We start from the raw sequence: 21,044 nt of genomic DNA, 5'->3' as shown, positions 1-21,044 counted from the left end.
AGCACTTCTGCATGATATGCTACCACACCTGTTGCAGTTCGATGGGAGTTCCTAGTGACCTAGTGCCCACCAGGCTCTCTCCTCCAAATTCACCACTCAAGCAGCACTTACAAGGTACTCAAGGCTGGGCTGCAGGAGCAAGGCAAATAGGCAGGAAATGTCTGCAGGCACTGTTTCCCTTCCCTCTAGGCCAGAGCTGGGATAGAAATACACGACCTTGGGTACCCACTAGCTTACAGGTGGAGGACAAATACTTGTTCGAGCACAAGAAGGCAAGAATACGAAGAAACAAAGCAATTATTTTACTATGAGCAGGCTAACAGCACTTGGAAGGCTCAGTGTGCACAGCTGAACACTCCAGGTTGCACGGACAGCCCTCCTCACAGGAGGAAGGCCCAGTCATTAGAGAAAATCTAACAAGCAAGAAGGCAAATGGTAGGAACATTAGAGTTTCCTGCCCCCTGGAGCTTGCTGTCTGGCAGAAAAACTGGCAAACGGCCAGCTGCAAAAATCCCATGGGATGTGTCTATTCAAAAATTGTTAAATATGCACATGTGGGTTATCATTCGATTTCTGATCACATTCATTCATTCTTACAACACTATCTATACTATGTAACCCTGAGCTGGAGTTACAAAGAGACATAAAACTTGTCTGCTCTCTCAAGGAGCTCACAGTTTATTGGGAGGGACAGACAAACAAATAATTAGAGCACAATGTGGTTTGAGCTATAGAAAGAACACAAGGCCACACAAAGCGCCTGGGAATGCAGAAAAAGATTGTGCATGGGGCGGGGGGGTAGAGAAGGCTGAATAAGAGTTCTCCCAAGTCAGACTTTACAAGGATGACTTTTCCAGGATGCATTAAAGGGCATGGTATTTCCAGGAAGCAGGAGGAAATTCCAGCTTGTTGGAATTCAGTGAAAGATGAGGCAGGAACGGTTTGAGAAGCCCAGCCAGGGAATTTGGACCCTACTGCACAGATAATGGAGACTCAGAGTAAGTTTCAAGCAGGGAGGTTGTATGAATCACATACAAAGGATAAGATCCCCGTTCTCCTTCCACCTTAGGCAAATTGCTTATTCTCTGAACGTTGTTACCGTGTTCATGTATAAAATGGAAGTAATAGTGGTAACTCCATCACAGGGTTGATTTGAGGAGTAAATGAGCTAACATTGGAAAAGCCATTAGCACTGTGACTGGTACCTAATAAGCGCTCCATAAATTTTAGCTGTAATTACCAGGCGTGTTTCTCAGAAAGGCAACCTTGTTGGCGGCACGGAACATAAACTGTGGTGGGGAGAAAGATTGATGGGAGGAGGTCTCATTAAGACGATACTGCAATTTAAATCCAGTTATAAATGAGGTCTTGAACTGGGATTCGGATGTAGGAAATTAAGAACATGAAAAAGTAATGGGTAAATCTAGCTTGGAGACTGAGTACAGCAGGGCAACCATTCACCAAATTGAGAAATAAAAGGATGGCCAGAGGATAGAAGGTGTAAGTGCAGGAACTGAATTCATTTGCGACCTGTTGAATGAGAAGTGAAGTCGCTGAGGACAGGAACCTGGAGAATACTTTCTAAGGGGAGACCAGAAGAGCAAGGGTTGGAAACTCGTGAGAGAGACTTGAGGGGCTGGAGAGGAATGCCGCCATCAGCCGACATTTGTCTGTTTCACAAGCCCCCTACAAGCTCCGCGACGCGCGCCTATTTCCTGGCCAATTTCTTGCCTCTGGATTTTCGGCTTGTAGAAACGGTTTTTTTTTTTTTTTTCCTTTTGCCCTCTCATAACTGAAGGAAAAAGGTCTAGTGTCTCTCAACACGGTCACTCGGCGACCGCGAATCCCAAGGGAGAACGTAGAAAGGCCGGGGGAGACGGAAAATGATTTTTAAGCACCGAGAAAGAGTCCGCGACGACCTCTAATAATTCAAGTTCCACCTCCCCATATCCTGCCACGCCGCTCTCCTGCCGCCCGCTTCGGGCTCCTGGCCGCGGGGAAGGGCGGGAGATGTAGTCCTCAGACCAACCAGGGTGGCAAGACAGAAGAACTCGGTTTCCCAACTGGCTCGTCAGGCGCATGCGCAGATGCCTGCCCCAGCGAGTGGTAAACAGAGACGTCAGGCGGGGGCTGCTGCTTGGAGCAAAACAAAAGGGAAACCCGGGGGGCGGGGGGTGGGGGGGTTTGGTAGGGAAATCGGTGCGGGAATTAGAGGGGCTGGGGCCACGAGGACCTGGACCCTATTAAGAGTGGCGAGGGGGGCAAGACGGGGGAAGGGGGAGCCAGGGGAGGGGCAAGTGACGCGGGGGAGCGGGGCGTGGGGGAGGGCAGTGATCCGGGTGGAGGAAATTTGGGAGGAGTGTCCGGGGGGCAGCAACTTAAAAGGGGGAGGGAACTGCGGCTGAGGAGACGTTCGGTGATGGGAGCGCAATGTATGAGGGGATACGGTGCCTCAGGTTTAAAAGAGCAGGAAGCTGAGTGAGAGGTTGCAGAAAAAGTGCCTTCGCTTAGGCGGAGGTTACAGGTGGTGGCTCGGAGAGAGCTCTGAGGCTGGAGGCTGTAGTCGGCAAGAGGATCGGAGAACTGTGTGGAAGGGGCAGCTAGGGGGCTAGCGCCTTGCGGTGAGGGGGGAACTTCGTGACTTTCTGAGGACTGGCAGGAATGTGCCTCCTGACTCTCGGTGCTTCCCCCCTGGGGGGAGGCATCCTGAGGGACGGTGGCAGGCAGTGAACGCTGAGCCGCGGAGGTCCGACTCCACGTATGGATCCAGGGAATGAGAAATCAGCCACAGAGGCTGCCGCGATCATAGACCTCGATCCCGACTTCGAACCCCAGAGCCGTCCCCGCTCCTGCACCTGGCCCCTTCCCCGACCAGAGCTCACTACTGAGCCGCGCGAGCCGCCAGTGCTGGAGCCTGCTTTGGGAGGAGAGGAGGTACCCACGGAGGGCCACTCAGAACCAATCCTGCTGCCCCCAAGGCTCCCCGAGCCGGCAGGGGGCCCCCAGCCCGGGATCCTGGGGGCTGTAACAGGTCCTCGGAAGGGAGGCTCCCGCCGGAATGCCTGGGGAAATCAGTCATATGCAGAACTCATCAGCCAGGCCATTGAGAGCGCCCCGGAGAAGCGGCTGACCCTCGCCCAGATCTATGAGTGGATGGTCCGCACGGTGCCCTACTTCAAGGACAAGGGTGACAGCAACAGCTCAGCTGGATGGAAGGTAATTTTGCCCCCTGTTTAGCTCTGACCCCCACACCATCTTGCCCCGGGGTCCCCCCCTACACACACACCTCCTTACTTCTGTGCTGGGGCCCCTTGTGCTGCCTCCCGCTTGCCCCTTTGGGAAGCTCAGAGATACACCTTCAATCTCCAGTTAGACAAACATTTACTTAGTACATAGTATATGCCGCACTCACAGCCTGATGCTGAAGGATCAGAGATGAATAAGACACTGTCCCTGCCCTGCAGAAAAAATTGAATTCTCTGCTCACTGCTCAGCACTCCCAGCACTTTGGCTTGGGCTGCCCCAAACACTTATTCCCACAGAGAAGTCTTTATCCTATGTACAGCAGGACCTGTGTGGATTCCCCACACGAACTTCGCTTCCCCCCACCCTCACCCCACACACTTCCCACCTGACACCTTCTCTCCCATTCCTGTGGGATTACTTGGATTCACTGCTTGCTTTCCAGTACCTCAGTGTAGAGGTACTGTTCTACCCCAAAAGGAGGACGAGGGTAGCAAAGGGCAAAAAGAGTGCTATGTCTGGGGGAAAGGGAGCTGATTCTATGCCGCAAAAAAGAAAACGGGCTGTGAGCTGGTCTCTGTCTCTACCCGGTAAGAGCAAGAGAATGTCTCTTGTAAGGGCTACCCAAGTTTGCGGGTGGGTGGGAGGGTGGGTGAGACTTCATTTACTGTGGAGGAATGTTAGTTGTGAAAAGGAGATAAGATCCTGGCTTCAGAGCGCAAGCCACCATGAAAAACTTGGGCTGAGAAATACGGGGTCTTCATAAGCAAACTGAGGAGCTTCAGTCCCTCTTGATGTACCTCTGGAGGTGGCGGGGTCAGTATACAACAAAGGCGAGGGTTGAGACAGGCATGGGATCTTTCCCTAGGTGTGAGAGGTGGAGGAATCAGATCTGCACTGTTGTTCGGGGCTGGGCAGGACAGAAGGGACAGCTGACTGAGACCCTTGGCACTATTTCTGGGTAGACTGCCATGCCACAGCCTCAGCTCATAAAGAACTCCCCTCCTTGGACCCAGCCTACACAGCTGTTTTTCTTTTCCCCTTGGTTCATTTTCCAGGCTAGAAGAAATAACCACGAGTTGTTATATTGTGGGAGTATCATCCCTCCTTATAATTTACACTGTTCTGGGCTTTATTGTTTACCAAGTAGTTTTAATTTTTTTTTTTTAAGAAAGAATTGTATTAGTCTTTGCAGCAACTGTGAGATTCCACATTTTGTAATAGGTAACCTAGGAATAGAGAGGTTAAGATGTTCGCCCAATAGCAGCAGCACAGGTCTAACTATAGCTCAGATCCTCCAAGAAAAGCATGGCTGGTACACACTAGGATGGTGGCAAAACCAAATCAGGCTGAGCATGGGGCTTCCAGGACTCTGCACACGCTGGGAAAAGGAAGCCTCTGGCCCCAGCTGCCTGTCCTGGTAAGTGTCCAAGGTTGCTCCCACCCCACCAGGGGGCGGCACTCACTTAGAGCAAGAAACCTTGGGTTCCATGGCTTGGGGAGCAATTAGCAGGCACATCCCTACCTTCCCCCAAGGTTCCTAGGGAACTGACCTCTGCAACAAAGGTGCTGTACTGCTTGCTAGTTAAAGGCCTAGAGAAGAAAGGATGAACAAATGGGCCTGGTGAGTAGCAAGCTGTAGGCAAGTCATGTGCCAAAAGTCATTGTGGTCCTGTTCCTAGCAGCTCTGGCCCACATGGACAAAGGCGAGCCTTGGAAAAAACCGGGAAGCATCAGTGGAGCCGGTGTAGTGGGAATGCCATTAGGGACGAGTCCCGGGAGAGGAGGCCTTTGGTAAAGAGCCCGGGAGGAGAAGCTGCTGAAGCATGGCTTCCCAGGCCAAGGGCCTCCTTATCTTAGAACACCAGTCAGAAAAAAAATGCAAGTGGCTTCTAACTGTTCATATCCCCAGCCTCCTCCTTTCCCCAACCTTTCTGGTGGCCTCCTGAGTTTCTGAACCAGAGAGCTCCAAATGGCCCTGTAGAGAGGGTAGAGAGATTATATACAAACTCCTAAGAAGTGGGTGAAAGGAGCTGGGAAGAGGTAGGTAGGGAAGAAAAAGGAGTTTGGCGGGATGGCAGGGCTGGGGAGGGATGCGAGGTGACTGGATTCAAACTTGTGGTGTAAGTAGCCTGTGGCCAGCAGGAAGAGTGAACTGCACCTGGGGCTCCAGAAGCAACTAATCTGGGCTCCCCAGACAGCTGGGAAGGAAAAAAAAAAGAATCCTTAGTCCAATGTCACCAGGAAGGGAGGGAAGGAGGGAGAACACAAGAACACAGAGCTTCCAATACTCCAGACAGAGCCACAAGGGGAGCCTCTCCACCCCGTGAGTCGGAGCAACGGGGCCACCCACCATGCAGGCAGTCGTGAGCTTAAGGGTGTACTGAGTGTGTGCTGTGAGTTGGGGACTCCGAGGGTGCACTTCAGGGCTGTGGGGACTGGGGGACTATCACAGCACCCTTGGTACTCATACATGATGAAACTAACTACATGAGAATAAACCCACGCCGTGTAGACTGGGCAAAAAGATGTGGGAAACAGATGAAAAATACTATGCAAGAAATGTGGATAAAAAGAGGTGAGGCTTAAGTACGCTTTTAAAAAAATGTTTGAATTGAATTTATTTTTAGTTCTAGTATTAGAAAACCCTTCATCAAATCAAATAAGTGTTCCTATGGGCTAAGGAGAAATTGAACTTGGTCTGGACAAACTAGAAGTTACGGAGGAGACAGCCTTCTAAGAAAAGGAGGAAGGGCAGACTGTGCAGCTCCTGCTTGAGATACAGTGACAAACCAGGACTGAATTGAGTTTGGCGATGTGTGTTGTGGAATGGAAGATGTAAGACCAGGATCCAGGACAAAAAAAAGGGGGGGGGGGATCTTCAAATCTGAAGTCTAGCTAGCCTACCCAAATGCCCCATGGGCTTTAAGCACTCAGCCTGTTGCGAGAACTGGCTCCAGACAGGATAAGCCCACCTCGGGCTGGTGTTACATCACTCTCCTATGAACTCCAAGGGAGCCTGTGCTCAGGAAAACAGGTAGAACATGCCTTCCCGCCAGAAGCTAGTTCTTGCGCTGGGCCAGGAGTATCTCTCCTATACCCACCAGTCCCAGACACCCCCCCCCGCCCCCCGCCCCCCCCCCCCCCGGCCGTCCCCTGACCTGGGAGCTTTGTCAGCCAGGGTACAGGACAGGGGCTCACTACTATTTTCTTTTCGCCTCCCTCTCCCTTCGTGGCTCTCCCCCTCCCCCCTATTTGACATTCCCTGAGGCTGCAGAGACACCCCTGCTGTGTCCCCCGCAACCCCTTTAGACAGCGCCCTCATGCCCCTTTCCTGCTGCCTCTGCCTCTTCCAGAACTCGATCCGTCACAACCTGTCCCTGCACAGCAAGTTCATCAAGGTTCACAACGAGGCCACTGGCAAGAGCTCCTGGTGGATGCTGAACCCGGAGGGAGGCAAGAGCGGCAAGACGCCCCGGCGCAGGGCAGCCTCCATGGATAGCAGCAACAAGCTGCTCCGAGGCCGTAGCAAGGCCCCCAAGAAGAAGCCAGCTGTGCTGCCTGCTCCACCTGAAGGCACCACCCCGACGAGTCCTCTCAACCACTTTTCCCAGTGGTCGGGCAACAGGGAAGAAGCTGATATGTGGGGCTCCTTCCGTCCACGAAGCAGTTCCAATGCTAGCACAGTCAGCACCCGGCTGTCGCCCATGCAGCCGGAGTCTGAGGTGCTGGCGGAGGAGGAAATCTCTGCCTCAGTCAGCAGCTTTGGAGGGGGGATCCCTCCCACCCTGAATGAAGATCTAGAGCTGTTAGATGGGCTCAATCTCACATCTCCCCATTCCCTGCTGTCCCGGAGTAGCCTCTCTGGCTTCTCCCTGCAGCACACTGGGGTTAGTGGGCCCTTGCACACTTACAACAACCTCTTCAGCCCAGCAGAGGGGTCCCTGGCAGCAGGAGATGGGTGCTTCTCAGGCTCCCAGTCTCTGGAGGCCCTGCTCACTTCTGATACACCACCACCCCCAGCAGATGTCCTTATGACCCAGGTGGATCCCATTCTGTCCCAGGCTCCAACACTTTTATTGCTGGGGGGGATACCTTCCTCCAATAAGCTGCCTACGGGAGTTGGTCTGTGTCCTAAGGCCCTAGAGGCTCCAGGCCCCAGCAGTCTGGTTCCCAGCCTTTCTATGATAGCACCCCCTCCAGTCATGGGAGGTGCCCCCGTCCCCAAGGCTTTGGGGACTCCTGTGCTCACACCTCCTACTGAAGCTTCAAACCAAGACAGAATGCCTCAGGATCTCGACCTGGATATGTATATGGAGAACCTAGAGTGTGACATGGATAACATCATCAGTGACCTCATGGACGGAGGCGAGGGACTGGACTTCAACTTTGAGCCAGGTACAGCACCTCCCTGATCACCATAGCATTTCACAACCTACGTCTATCTATTCCTAGTGACTGGTTGGTCCTATGCAAGAGGCACTTTAGCACCGGGGGTAACGTCAGAGGGAGGGTACTAGATAATAGTTTCCAGATGAATCTGTGAGACCCCTCAGCAATGCCTGCCCCTCCAGTATAACTCAGAAAAAATTGTGTGTGTGTGTGTGTGTGTGTGTGCGCGTGCGCACTCCTGCACAGGCAGGCAGTATTTCTGCTGTGCTTGGTGTGATTGGGAATGGTGGAAAGTGGCCGTGCCCAAGGATGAGCCTCTTACCTTGTCTTCTATTTCTTCTTCCTACAGATCCCTGAGTCATGGCTGGGAGCCTTGTCCCCCACTTCAGAGGTGGAGCCAGGCGTGTCCATATATACTCTTATTCCCTTGAGCTCTCCCCATGGATTTGGGCCCCTGCCTTAGCATAAGGGTGGGGTCTGGGGATGGACATAACATAAACAAACATACCACATACACCACACAGGATGTTGAGGAAGTTATAAAGCTGCCCCTGCTGGGGCCTCGGGGGGAGGGAGTTAGGGGGTAGGGAGAGGGAAAGGGTTTATTTTCACTGTGCCAATTTTGGGGGGTAAGGCCCTTTCTCAGGAGCCAGCCTCTGCTTCCCCCATTCCCAACCCCTAGGCTTGGTAGCAGGGGTGGGCAGTGCTATTGGAAATGTGAAGTCACCAGTGGCCTTACCCCTGCCTTTGGGAGCAGGATTTTTTTGTAGACAGTCTTATCTGAGCTGGGCCAGGCTAGGTTGAGCCTGGGATTTTTATGCAGTGGCCCCTTAGGCCAGCGGGGTGGGATGGGGTGGGGGGTGGGGGTATAGGGAACCTGGAAGGGCCAAGGCCTGAGCCCTGGAGTGGCTCGCGAGGCCATGTCAACCCTTTGGAAGGCTGCAGATAACAGAAAGGCTTTTTATAAACTTTTAAAGAAATATAAACACAAATATAGATTTTTTTTTAACAGCGGCAAGGTGCTAGTGATGGGAGAAGGCTTGTTTTTTCTTTCTGAGGGCTTCGTCACAGTGACATGATACAAACACTACAGACAAGACTAGGGCAGTCCTGGAAGAAGGGAAGAGGTGGGTGCCATAGCAAATGGGGCCTAGAACGCCTCCCAGTCAGAAGAAAGGTCTGAGGTAGAGTTTCCTTAAAGCAAAGGCTAAGCCAGGTCCTTTCTTTCTGTCAACTCGTGCCTGGGAGTATGCAGTTTTGGGGTGCAGCCACCCTCTTGCATGACCCCCATGTGGGTTAGTGTAGAGGTTAGGGAGAATGCATTGAAGGCCTGGAATTTGTCTGAGGCCTTGGGAGGGGGGGGAGAAGAGAGGAGGATTTAGGGTGGTGAAGTGAGGTACAGAGACCTCCCTGTTCAAGGCCCCTGACAGCTGTCCCTGCCCTTCTTCCCCTAGCCTGACTACAGGGGTTATGTGGAAGTGTGTGTGGTAGCAGGCCAGCGGGGGGAGGGGAGGAACCGGGAAGAGGGAGCTAGGGAGTTTGGCTAAGGGTCTGAGAAATGAAGGGGGAGGGGGGAATGTGGATCAGGTTTACTAGCACCTGCCAGGGAGGCCATCTGGGGCTCCTTCTCCACCCCAGCCCCCAAAGCAGCCCCTCCCCCAGCGCCCTTTGCATTGTCCCCTCCCCCACCCCTGCTGTGGGTTCCCATCATTTCCTGTGTCAGCGCCTGGCCTACCCAGATTGTATCATGTGCTAGATTGGAGTGGGGAAGTGTGTCAAATCAATAAATGAATAAATTCAATAAATGCCTATAACCAGCTCTGGTTTCTGCTGCCTCGCTGCTCCCCTCGGGTTAGGAGGAGGGAGGCCAAGGGTGGCTGGGTGGGCGGGCAGCCGGGCGGCGGGGACGGACTGCCCTGAGGCAGAGAGGTGAGGGGGTGGGGGAATTTCGGCCTGCAGAGGGGGGCGGGGACTGCGGAGGGGAGGGACACCTAACCCGGGCTGGAGGAGGCGTGCTGTGTCCAAGGCCTCTCAAGGGGAGGTAGTCTGCTTTGAGATGACCCCACCCCCGCATGGGTCCCTCAAAGGCTCATTGTACTAGACCTCAGCTGGGTCTCCTCACCCCCACCCATGCAGCCGCCCCAGCCCTCTCCTGCCTCTCCTGCCGCTCCCAACCACCCTCTGTGCCTCCACGGTGCCCCCTGGGGCTGACTTCGACCTCAGTGCAGATAGTGGAAGAAGGAGCGCGCTTAGAAAAAATGAACCTCCTGTTGGATTGCAGTCATTTCATACCCATTATTGCTGCTCTCACTTCATTATTTTATTGAGTTAACGACGCTTCTCCTTCTTGGAAAATCCTACTCGAGGCTTGTAGAGTGGACTTCTGCGACTGGACCCGTCTACATCAGATCGTCCTTTGGACTGGAAAGGGAAAATAAACAGATAACTAAGAAGCCCCCCACCCAAACCCCTGGTGGTTTCTACCAACAGGAGTCAGAAAAGACAGAGGGGTTAGAGGAAGGATAGGACTGAATTGGGAAAGCACGTCCAATTCAGAGAGTGAAGATGAACCTACCCTTTGGCTGAAGGCTGAAGGTGAACCAATCCTTTGTTGGCCGAGGGCCAAGGTGCTGGATTTGGTACCTTTTCCTGGGAGATTCACAGTAGACTCAATGGTAGCAACCTTCTTGGCTTCTTGGGCCCTAAGCATCTTCAGTCTGCTTCTCTCCAGCATGTCACACTGTGTGCGCAGAGCATCTGGGAACCAGGAACAAATCCCTGCAACCTCCGAGTACCAGAGACTCTCCCAGTCCTGACACTCCCAGCTTGCAACCGATCAACTATAGTGACCTGGCCTTCGATGGGAAGCAGACCATGGTGACAGGGATATAGAGATATGCCAATAAGAAGAGGCCATGCTGTGACAAAATAGGGTAAGCCACCATCTGCAATGTGGTTGGCAATACCAACATCCCATAAGATAGCCAGTTTAAGTCCCCCTTGTTCTGATCAAGCTCGGTACTAAAGCACCTGAGAAGGCAGCAGAGCATGACTGGAGTACTTAGGCCCCTGCCACCTATGTGGGAGACCCAGATGGAGTTTCATGTTCCTGGCTTTGACCTGGCTCGGCCCCACTGTTTCAGCCATTTGGGATGTCTCCCTCTCCCTGTTACTCTGCCTTTCAAATAAATACAATAAGCTTTTTTTTTTTCTTTAAGGAAAAGGGACACACCAAGAATATGGCTGAGAAATAAGGGCACATACATGCTCTACCTTGTTTGATCTCAATGTCCCGTCTACCCTGCCTCTCTGTTTTTCTGGGCTCCAAAGAGCCTACTCACTTCATGCTCTTCCCTTGCCCGTCACACTCCTTACCAAGCATCTCTGGCTCTGGATTCTTGATGAGAGGAACAAAAGCTCTATAGGCATGCTGAAAGCGGGTTCCTGTGAACACAGCAGTGTGCTACCTTATCCCTGGCCCCTGCCACCCTGTCTCCACCCTGTCTCCACCCTCTGGACACCACAGAGTGCAAAACCCAAACAGTGAGCACTACTTTGAACTTGTGTAACTTATTTCCACCCCTTAGGTACGGGCCCAAGGGTAACTTGTGCACTGTGGGATGGGAGATGGGGAACATGGCGTGTAGGAACATAACCTATCATCATAGAGCCAATGCCTTTTCTTAGGCTGGCCAGAGATTACCAACTTGGATCTAGTGGAGGGTATCCTGTTTTTAAGGACAAGGCTTATCTGTCCTGAGGGCTTTTGCAGAGAAACACAACCAAGCCTCTACCTGGTGCACCACGGTCCACCCTGCATATGTAGTAGGTGCTTCGAGGTGTAAGGAACTTGGTGGCATATTCCCCAGGGGTCTTCATCAGGAAAAACAACTTCATCGTCCCTGCTTCATCACAAAAATCGATGACGACTGGAGAGAGGCCACAGGGTAAATTGGGACAGCTGAGTAAAGAGGGTGGACAAAGAGGGCCAATGATCCTCTCCCCAGCACGTTGGGGGCAGCTGTGGAGATCCAAGAAATTCCCTTCTCCTCAGGAGAAGAATTCGGAGCCTAGAAATGACCCTACTCCCTTAGACCCTCGACCCTTACCCAAACTCCTCACCTTTTTTGCGCAAGCCTAATTTCTTCCGAGCATAATGCAGCAACAACAGGACAGAGCAGTTGGTATTGGCCAGAAAATGCTGATCATCTGAGGAGAGATGGGATGGGGAACATGGTAGACCCTCCTGTAATTACAAACATCCCTGTGATCGTCACTGCCCTCCCATCCCCAGCACAGACGCCGGCTCTGGGCTGCCCTTCACCTCCATATTTGACGTAGATGAACATGTTCTCAAGATCGTCTCAGTCTTTGTTAGTACGAGTCATGCAGCAGCAGGCTGCTTTCCAGGAGTTCTGGGGATCCAGGGAGCACATAGGGTTGGGGGATGGGGTAGGCAGGTGGATCTCATAGGTTGAGTAGGATCAAACTGAGCAGATAGGAGACAGCCATGGACACTTGTGTTGGGCAGGGCCAGAGGCTGCAGTTGAGGGATTATGATGTCAGAAGTGGCTCCTGTGGCAGCAATTGGAGTAAGGATAGGCAGAGGAGCAATTGGGCAGGGTTAGTATCAGATTTCTGGGGAGACTTGAAGGGAAGTCAGGGATAGCATGGTCAGTTTCATTCTAATTTGGATCCTGGAATGACTACAAAACGCCTGGAGAAAAATAAGTCTCCAAAACTTACTCTTTCCAGCTCATTTTGAGTATGATCACTTCACGATGTGATTACCACTCCGTTTTCTTACCTTCAGCACCATGCCTTCTATCCTCATTATAATCCATCCTTCCCCTGCTCACCATAACAGACATTCTTGAGAATTATCAAAAGAAACTTTATTTTGCATTGGTTTAGGAACAACTGAAGCGCAGATAGAAAGAGGGATGGGGGAGAAGGCGGTACAGAAAGGAAGGGTCACCACATTGTAAGAGGTGAGAAACATAAGGGACAAACGGGCGATTCTTCAATAGTGGAGACTAAATGAAGGGGATTGATACACAGGGCACAAAATTCAAAATTATCCACAGTGGGGCAAAGTGAGCATAGGGCCCTGAGGTTTCTGGTGGGAGAGAGGGTTACGTTTCAGGCTTCAGGTTGTAACATGGTGGGGCCCAGTAGGGGCTATGCTGGCTGCAGGGGGAGCCCCCAGGCCCCTCTCCCAGGGTGCCCCCTTTTGGGGGGATCTCACTGACATGGCAGAACCGTTCGCTGTAGTCTGGCTGCAGACTCTCCGCCAGTCCCTTAGATACACCACTCCAGGCCTAAAGACAGATATCTCCAGGTCAGAGGTCAAATGCAGGCAGGAAGTATAAGACCCAGGCTCTGCGCCAACAGAGGTCTCGAGATATCTGCAACCACTATGATCACAGAAGGAACACACAGACTTCTGGGCCCCCAAAAACCGCTGTTTCCATCTGTCTCACCCAATCTCTAATCTGTCATGTGTGTTCCCTCTCTCTCTCTCTCTCTCTCTCTCTCTCTCTCTCTCTCTCTCTCCAACCCATCCCCCTTTTGGTTGGCCACAAACCGACAGTTAGTGCAGGCTCCTCTCCCCTCCCCTCACCCTCCACCTACTCTGTCTTGCTAGTAGGCAGTTGGCAGTTGACAGACTGCAGTATGCATATGACAGCGTTCTCACCGAAAAGTTCCCGTGGTATTCTGTAACCAGATCCTCTAGATTTTTCAGGGTGGGAATCCGAGGCATCGTCCTGAGGCAGGAGAAAGAGGGAGCAGAAGCACATGGGTTAAAACTTTTTTTTTTATTACCACTCTCCCAGTTGTCTCAGAAGCAACAAAGTAATTTTCTCTGTTCTTTGTGCCTGTAACTTCCACAACCAAGCCCTCTTGGGTGACCCCTCATTCCCATCTCAGCTTCTACTCCTGGACACCCTACTATAAGCCTCCTCCATTACTGCCAGACACCCCTACTTCATTTAGAGGGCTCCCTGAGATCTCACCGTTCCAGCCAGCAGTACACACTGATGAGGCCAATAATCAGTCCCATGGTGCCGATGGGGATAAACACAGCTTTGAAAGCAAACAGGGAAGGATTCTCTAAAGAAAAAAAAAAAGGTGGGCAATGGATCTCATGTTTGTGGTGTCCCCACTCTACATAGACAGTCATAGAACCCCAGCTCTTACAAGGCACTGTGCTAAACACATTCCCTGTACTTCTTTTTAAATGTGTATTTTCATCTAGTTGAAGCACTGAGTGACAGACAAAGAAACAGACAGAGATGGATCTTCCATCACTCCGTAAATAGCCACAACAGCCAAGTCTGATCCAGGGCAAATCCAGGATCCAGAAATTCCACGTGAGTCTTGCACGTTGGTGATAGAGACCTGAACACTTAACCCATCACCAGCTGCCTCCCAGGGTTTATTATCAGGAGAATGGATCAGAAGTGGAGCATCTAAGACTCAAACCAGCACTCCATTATGGGATGTGAGCATCCCAAGTGGCAGCTAATTCCAGGGTACCACAGCACTCACCCCACATTCCCTATATTTAATCCCCACACAACAGCTCCTGAGAGGATGGAACAATTAGTATCCCCACTTTATCTATGAACAAGCAGGATCAAAAAGATTACTGATGTGCCCAAGGCTAAAGAGGTAGCATGTGGCACAGCCTCAGTCTGGTTCCAAAGCCACTGTCCCTATGCAAGCTCTCTGAGAATGCTGACAAGGGAAATATTCCCTCCTACTTCGCCCCTGAGCAGCCCTTGGCTCCTTTCTCAAGTCACTCTCCTACTCTAAAAAAATCCATGGAACCAACCCTACACAGCAAAATTCTGCTTCTGAAGGATTAGAGTTGAAGACTGAGGGGAGAAGGGGCACCCACTGTATAGGCTTAGGACTAAGGAAGCAGAACAAAAAATGGCCTTGTTACTAGATTGGGGTGCAGAGCTCACAGTTGGGGTTCTACACTAGGGCCTGTTTTACCCTTTGAAGTATTTCTCCCCCAGTGGATTGGGTGGCTCCATTCACTCCAGTGCAGAGCACTTCCACACAAGGGGTTAAAGCGGCTCCGGACCCTGAATGTGTAGAATTTCTGTCCATCCACACTGGGAAGGGAGAAGCTGTGTCTGTGTCGCACTGGTTGTTCCTTGGGAGGGAAGAGGGTGACGGTAGAGTGGGTGTCAGTAAAAGAGGTCAATATGAATGCACAGTCCTGCCCGCTGCCAGCACTATCTCTGGTTCCCCCACCTCTTTTCTGGAGAAACCCAGTTCTGGTTCTTCCCACCTCTGCTCTCAACCTTCTCAAGCCAGGCTCTCCTTGAATCTAATGTCCCCACTCCCTTAAAGGCTTCCTTTTGTTTACTTGTCTCTGGTACCAGGAAGAGTATGGGTACTGAAATCTAAATGAAAACTCACTGAGGATGAAAGCGAAAGGAGTTGGAAGAGGGTGGGGTATGGGGTGCAGACAAACCTGGAGGTAACGAACAAGGAGATTGACTCTTAGATCCTTCTCTCTGGCTGACTGAACCCTTTACCCCAGTTGTTTGGCCTTAGCAGCTACATTCAGGTCCTCAGCCACTCACGGTCCAGCCGCGATCCCAGTCACTCCGATACTGCACCAGGTGCTCCAAACAATGGTTTAGGTATCTGTTCGTCCAGCTGAGCTCTAGCTGAGATTCACTCAGGTTGAGAAGTGTTAGATTCTCTGGAGCCCATGGAATCACTGCAGATAGGCGAATGCGTGGTCATTTCCCTGGCCTAGGCATGTCGGGATCTTGAAAGCAACAGCTCTTCTCCCTTCTTTCTCCTTACCCCACCACCCTCTACCTCCTCATTTCCACCCATATCTCCTTAGGGTAAAAGAACACCACTCTACAGCCTCCAGAACCCCACAATATCACTGCGACTCTTTACCCCCCTTTCTTTCCCCACATTACCCAGATTCTGCAGTTTTAGCTTCCACATGGCCTGCCTCCTGGGTTCCCGTGGGTCCTGGAGCTGGACAACAAATGTTTGATAGAGGCGGATCTCTTCTTTTGGCAACCAACAGCCAGATGTGATTTTTTCAGAGAATATATAGTAGCCACATTCCCGGAGTTTAGAATTATCGGTGTTCTCATACCTGGAGAAGGAAAGGTTAGAAGGAAGAGGGTCAGTGGGGCAAATATGGGTAACACAGGTATCCACAGCACAGCTTCATCTCCTTGGAACTGCCTTATGACATAGTCGATGAGAAAACAGTGGGGTCCTTGGCCGCCCTCTTTCTTGGTCCATGTGCAATCTCTCTCAGCCAGCCCACCTCCCCTTCCTCCCTGAGCTCCCCTCCTTCCCTTCTCATACCGATAGTGCAGAGTCAGGTTGGTAGGCTGGGGCTCGGAGCTGCTGTTCCAAGTACAATTCATGTACTCGACATTGAACACAAAGCATTGAACTTCTGGGAGGGGTAGGGTAGAAACACTGAGGGACTCAGGGGACAGAGAAGTTGGGAAGAAATCTGGGCCGGGGAGAAAATAATGTAGGGGAGAGAGAAAAGAAATGGTGATCAGGAGAAGAAATACCATAAGGCAGGGAACACTTCCCCTCACCCTCCCCACTTCACTCTTCAATTTGACCCACGTTGTTCTCATGGACACTGGTAGGATCCAGATTTCTAAGGGGTGCCTTCCCACAGCTTCCCTTCTCCCCAGCCCCCTCCAGTACCAGCTTGCCCACCAGTTGCGTCTTCATTCCTGATGGGTGTGGAGAGCCTCTGGTTCAGCCCCACCCCCAGCAGCTGCAGGAACAAAAAGGATAGCAGTGGCAATGGCGGCTTCAACATGGCGCTTCCTCTTCGCTTTCTCTTCGTCCCCTGGGTGCAGTCTGTGTCAGAAACCTGGGCCCCTCCCCACCAACACATTTCCTTCTCTCATAGCTTCCGGTGGAAAGAACCTTTGAAACCAGGGGTTTACAGAAAGTGTGGTAAAGACTGTGACATGGGCTGAACCCTCCCAGGAGTCGAGATGTTACTGGAAGGTCGTAGTAAATACAGACCAAGGCTGGGGACACAATAGTGTCACAGACTGAAGAATCGGCAGACAGCCTAGATCCTGCGAAGGATCTGTTCACCACTACCACCATTCCCAGCCACTTTCTCCTTTAAACCATGACATTGTAGAGGGGGAGGGTCTAATGCTCCCCACCCACCCGTGCTCCTTGGTTCATCACTCCTAACTGCCAAAGGTCTAGTGTCTTAGGAGAATGGAAAATACTGTCTGTCTCAGCTCCAGAGGCTAGCTTTCCTCTGACCTAATCTAAGCCAGAACACCCACCCCCAGCTGCTGCTGGAGCTGAGTTCCTGTCAAGACAGACCAGTAAGGAGGTCGGACCTAGAAAGAGACTCTGGAAACGGAGGAGCAACAATATTAGCTTCAGACTCTCCCATCTTTGCCCTAAATCTGCCTCTTTCCCTGTCTTCCCTATCTCAGTTAATATTATCATCATCCTCTCAGTCAGTCGCCCAGACTCAAAACCTCAGAATAATCTTCAATTCCTCTCTCTCACCCTGAGAATCCAATCATCTCTGCTTCTGTGGTGTTTCACCCAGCAGTTTCCTCCTTTCCATGACCACAGCTAGTTTGCTAAATCAGCCTTTCATTATGGCTAGTCATGATTATTACTAGAACTCACCAGAAGTTCTTCCTTTCTAAAGGTCCCCTGCCCTCAAATCCATGCTTCGTTATGTTGCCAGATTCACCTTCCCCTGCAACACAGAGCTAAACAGAGAAGCTCTTTACCAAAATGTTTAATTTAGCAAGTAGTTACTGAATCTTTATTCCTCACTGATGCCGATGTGCTTATGCTCTGGGAATACATAGATAAGTAAGACATCCTATTCCTTCCAGAAGCTCATAGATAAGCGGGGTCGGGGGAGCATAGACGTGAAGATACCACAAAATGCATGAACACAGAAGAGGAAGTAACTACACTCACCAGTGTGGCATAGTTCAGGGAGGTCTCGTTAAGGACATCCTGTTTGATTGGAATCTTAAAGATGGAGTCAAATTGTACCAGACAGAAAAGGAGCTAGGAGGAAGTCAGGTAGAACAGAACGCTTGGAGGGTGAGCATTGCGGCACAATAGCTAGGCTGCCACTTGAGATGCCATAACCTCTACTGGACTGCCTGGGTTCAGGTCCCACCACCAGTTCTGTTAGTGACTTTCTGCTAATCCATATCCTGTGAGGCAGCAAGTACTTGGGATTCCTGCTTACCCATGTGGGCATCCTGGATGGACTGAGTTCTGGGCCCTGGCTGTTGTGGCCTTTTGTGGAGTCAATCAGAGGTTGGAAAACATGTGCATGTAAAATCTTGCTCTCCCTCACTCTATCTTACAAATAAATAACACTTTTTAAAGTATTATTTCTTACATTTATTTCATTTTTAATTTTTAAGACAGAGTTACAGAGAGGAGAGACAGAGAACAGGAGCTACTATCTGCCATTTCACTCCCCAAATGGTCAAAATGGTCAAAGCTGAGCTAGTCTGAAAGCCAGAAGCTTCTTCCAGGTCTCCCACGTGGATGTCCAGGCCCAAGGACTTGAACCTTCCTTTGCTGCTTTCACAGACCATTAGCAGGAAACTGGATTGGAAGTGGAGCAGCTGGAACAGACTGACACCCATTTGGAATTCCAGATGAAGGATTAACTTGGTATAGCATGGCACCAAACCCTAAATAACACCCTTAAAAATCTGCTTAATTGAAAGTCTGAAGAAAACTGGATCTTACGGCCCATGGTGTATAAGTTTGATAGGGTTACCATAACTATTTATCCCAAACTGGGTCACTTAAAACAACAGAAAATTCAGTTTGTTACGATTCTGGAGGTCAGAAATCTGAAATCAAGGTATCCCCAGGGTTGGTTTCTTCTGGCCGCTCCAGGGAACAATTTGTTCCATATCTCCCTCTCCTAGCTTCTGATGGCTTCCAGCAATTCTTGGCATTTCTTTGTTTTTACACATGTCATTCCAGTGATATGCTGTAGTCAGTTAAGCCAGCACCTGCAACGCTGGCATCTGAAATGAGCACTGGCTGGGGTCTCGGCTACTCCATTTCCAATTCTACTCCATGCTAATGCACTTGGGAAAACAGTGGAACATGGCCCAAGTAAGTACTTGGGCCTCTGCTGTCCATGTAGAAAGATCAGGATGGAGTTCATTGGCCTGGCCCAGCCTAAGTCATTGCAGATATCTGGGAAGTAAACCAGTGGATGGAAGGTCTCATTGACTTTCTATAGCTGAAATTAACCTTTCCCTATCTTTTCGTGGTTCAAAAAAGCCGAAATCCAGAACACTAACACCACCAAATGCAGGTGAGAACGCAGGACAACAGAAACTCATTTCTTTTTTGTGGGAATGTGAAACTGTATAGTCGCTTTAGAAACCAGCTTGGCAGGTTTTTTGTTTTGTTTTGTTTTTTGTTTTTTTAAGCAAATTAAACATACTTTTTGGGGCCTGGCATGGGAGACTAGAAGTCCTCACCTTGCATGTTCCGGGATCCTGTATGGTCACCGGTTCGTATCCCAGCTGCTCCAATTCCCATCCAGCTCCCTGCTTGTGGCCTGGAAGGGTAGTGGAGGGCTGCCCAAAACCTTGGGACCCTGCACTTGCATAGGAGACTGGAGAAGTCTCCTGGCTTCAGATCAGCTCAGTTCTGGCTGTGCGGACACTCAGGGAGTGAACCAGTGGATGGAGGATCTTTCTCTCTGTCCCTCTTTCTTTCTATAAATCTGACTTTCCAATAAAAAAATCTTTAAAAAGAAATTTTTAAAAAAACATACTTTTACTGGGCTCAGCAGCATGGCCTAGTGGCTAAGGTCCTCGCCTTGATCCCATATGGCTGCCGGTTCTAATCCCGGCAGCTCCACTTCCTCCCTGGCTCTTCTCTCAGTATATCTTGACTTTGTAATAAAAATAAAATAAATCTTTAAAAAAAAACATACTTTTACTAGAAGATTCATCAGTTGTGTTACTTGGTATTGATCAGAAAGGAGTTGAAAACTAGTATCCACATAGAAATCTGAAGAACAGATTTTTCGTATTAAATTTGGATGTTTTCAATTTAAAATAAAATTGGACATCTTCAGTAGGCATATATATGTAAGTGTATATAGATTCACTTATTTCTTTGAAAGACAGAGTTACTAGAAGTGAGGGAAAAACAGAATCTTCCACTCACTAGCTCATTTTCCAAACAGCTGCAATGGCTGGGACTGATCCAGGCTGAAGCCAGGACCCTGGAACTTCATTTGGGTCTCCCACGTAGGTGGTGGGTATGGGGGGGGCAGGCACTTGAACCTTCTTGCACTGCTTTCATACGTGTATGAGTAAGGAGCTGGATGGGAAGTTGGAGCAGCTGGGAAACCTTGTGCAATAGCTTGATTGGCTAATCTTTCCCCTTCAATGCTGGCATCCCATATGGGCACCAGTTCATGTCCTGGCTGCTCCACTTCCCATCCAACTCCCTGCTTGTGGCCTGGGAAAGCAGTAGAGGATGGCCCAATGCCTTCGGACCCTGCACCCACATGGGAGACCTGGAAGAGGCTCTTGGCTCCTAGCCTCTGACCAGCTCAGCTCTGGCCATAGTAGCTGTAGCCATTTGGGGAGTGAACCAGCAGGTGGAAAATTTTCCTGTCTCTCCTTCTTTCAATAGATCTGTCTTTCCAATAAAAATAAATAAATCTTAAAAAAAAAAAAAAAAAAAGAAGTTGAGCAGCCAGAATTTAAACCAACACACATATGGGATGATGGTGTCTCAGGCTGCCACTTAACCTGCTGCAGTTCAATGCCAGTCCTCAGGTTATTTTATTTCTCTAGAGCAATAAGGTTTTATTGAGCTTGGACTAAGAGTCCTCCATGGATCTTAAGAGTCTCTGTGAATTTGTTCTTTTTTTCTTTCTTTTTTAAAAAAGATTTATTTTTAATTGCAAAGTTATATATAAAGAGGAGGAGAGACAGAGAGAAATATCTTCTGTCTGATCTATCACTCCCCAAGTGACTTAAATGGCCGGTGCTGCACCTATCCGAAGCCAGGAGCTCTTCCGGGTCTCCCACATGGGTGCAGGATCCCAAGGCTTTGGGCCATCCTTGACTGCTTTCCCAGGGCACAAGCATGGAGCTGGATAGGAAGCAGAGCTGTCGTGATTAGAACTGGTGCCCATATGGGATTCTGGCACTTTCAAGGTGAGGACTTAAGCTGCTAGGCCACTGTGTTGGGCCCTTGAGCTCATTTTTATAGAACATTTCCAAACTGTTGATTCTCTTGCAGTGCACGACCGCCATTTTCCCACTTCGCAGTACCTGGTTGGCCATGGTGGTCTCCACCATCTAGCACTAGAAGCAGGCACTTCAGCC

General features: G+C 50.4%; 3 protein-coding genes across 4 annotated transcripts; 1 reads left to right on the top strand and 2 right to left on the bottom strand.

Moving 5' to 3' along the window:
* Positions 1–2,329: 2,329 nt before the first annotated feature.
* Positions 2,330–9,454, top strand: FOXO4 (forkhead box O4). The gene is made up of 3 exons (XM_004595233.2): positions 2,330–3,216; positions 6,600–7,641; positions 7,985–9,454. The coding sequence occupies exons 1-3, from the start codon at positions 2,761–2,763 to the stop codon at positions 7,990–7,992; spliced, it is 1,506 nt and encodes a 501-aa protein (XP_004595290.1). The 5' UTR covers positions 2,330–2,760; the 3' UTR covers positions 7,993–9,454.
* A 465-nt stretch (positions 9,455–9,919) lies between these two features.
* Positions 9,920–12,393, bottom strand: CXHXorf65 (chromosome X CXorf65 homolog). Its single transcript, XM_004595272.3, has 6 exons — positions 11,960–12,393; positions 11,758–11,844; positions 11,430–11,564; positions 11,011–11,079; positions 10,211–10,392; positions 9,920–10,056 (listed from the first exon to the last, which is right to left on the bottom strand). The coding sequence occupies exons 1-6, from the start codon at positions 11,982–11,984 to the stop codon at positions 9,964–9,966; spliced, it is 591 nt and encodes a 196-aa protein (XP_004595329.2). The 5' UTR covers positions 11,985–12,393; the 3' UTR covers positions 9,920–9,963.
* Positions 12,394–12,505: 112 nt separating this feature from the next.
* IL2RG (interleukin 2 receptor subunit gamma) lies at positions 12,506–16,518 on the bottom strand. 2 transcript variants are annotated; one of them, XM_012929824.2, is made up of 8 exons: positions 16,369–16,518; positions 15,997–16,150; positions 15,594–15,778; positions 15,240–15,379; positions 14,641–14,803; positions 13,653–13,749; positions 13,334–13,403; positions 12,506–12,956 (listed from the first exon to the last, which is right to left on the bottom strand). In XM_012929824.2, exons 1-8 carry the CDS (start codon positions 16,472–16,474, stop codon positions 12,771–12,773), a joined length of 1,101 nt encoding a protein of 366 aa, XP_012785278.2. In that variant the 5' UTR covers positions 16,475–16,518; the 3' UTR covers positions 12,506–12,770. The 2 variants fall into 2 exon arrangements, with proteins under 2 accessions (XP_012785278.2, XP_004595291.2); XM_004595234.3 differs by having other exon boundaries at positions 16,357–16,512.
* Positions 16,519–21,044: the final 4,526 nt, after the last annotated feature.

The sequence above is a fragment of the Ochotona princeps genome, chromosome X (assembly GCF_030435755.1).
Source record: "Ochotona princeps isolate mOchPri1 chromosome X, mOchPri1.hap1, whole genome shotgun sequence".
In the NCBI taxonomy this organism is placed as follows: Eukaryota; Metazoa; Chordata; class Mammalia; order Lagomorpha; family Ochotonidae; genus Ochotona; species Ochotona princeps.
This window is presented reverse-complemented; position numbering and strand designations above follow the sequence as displayed.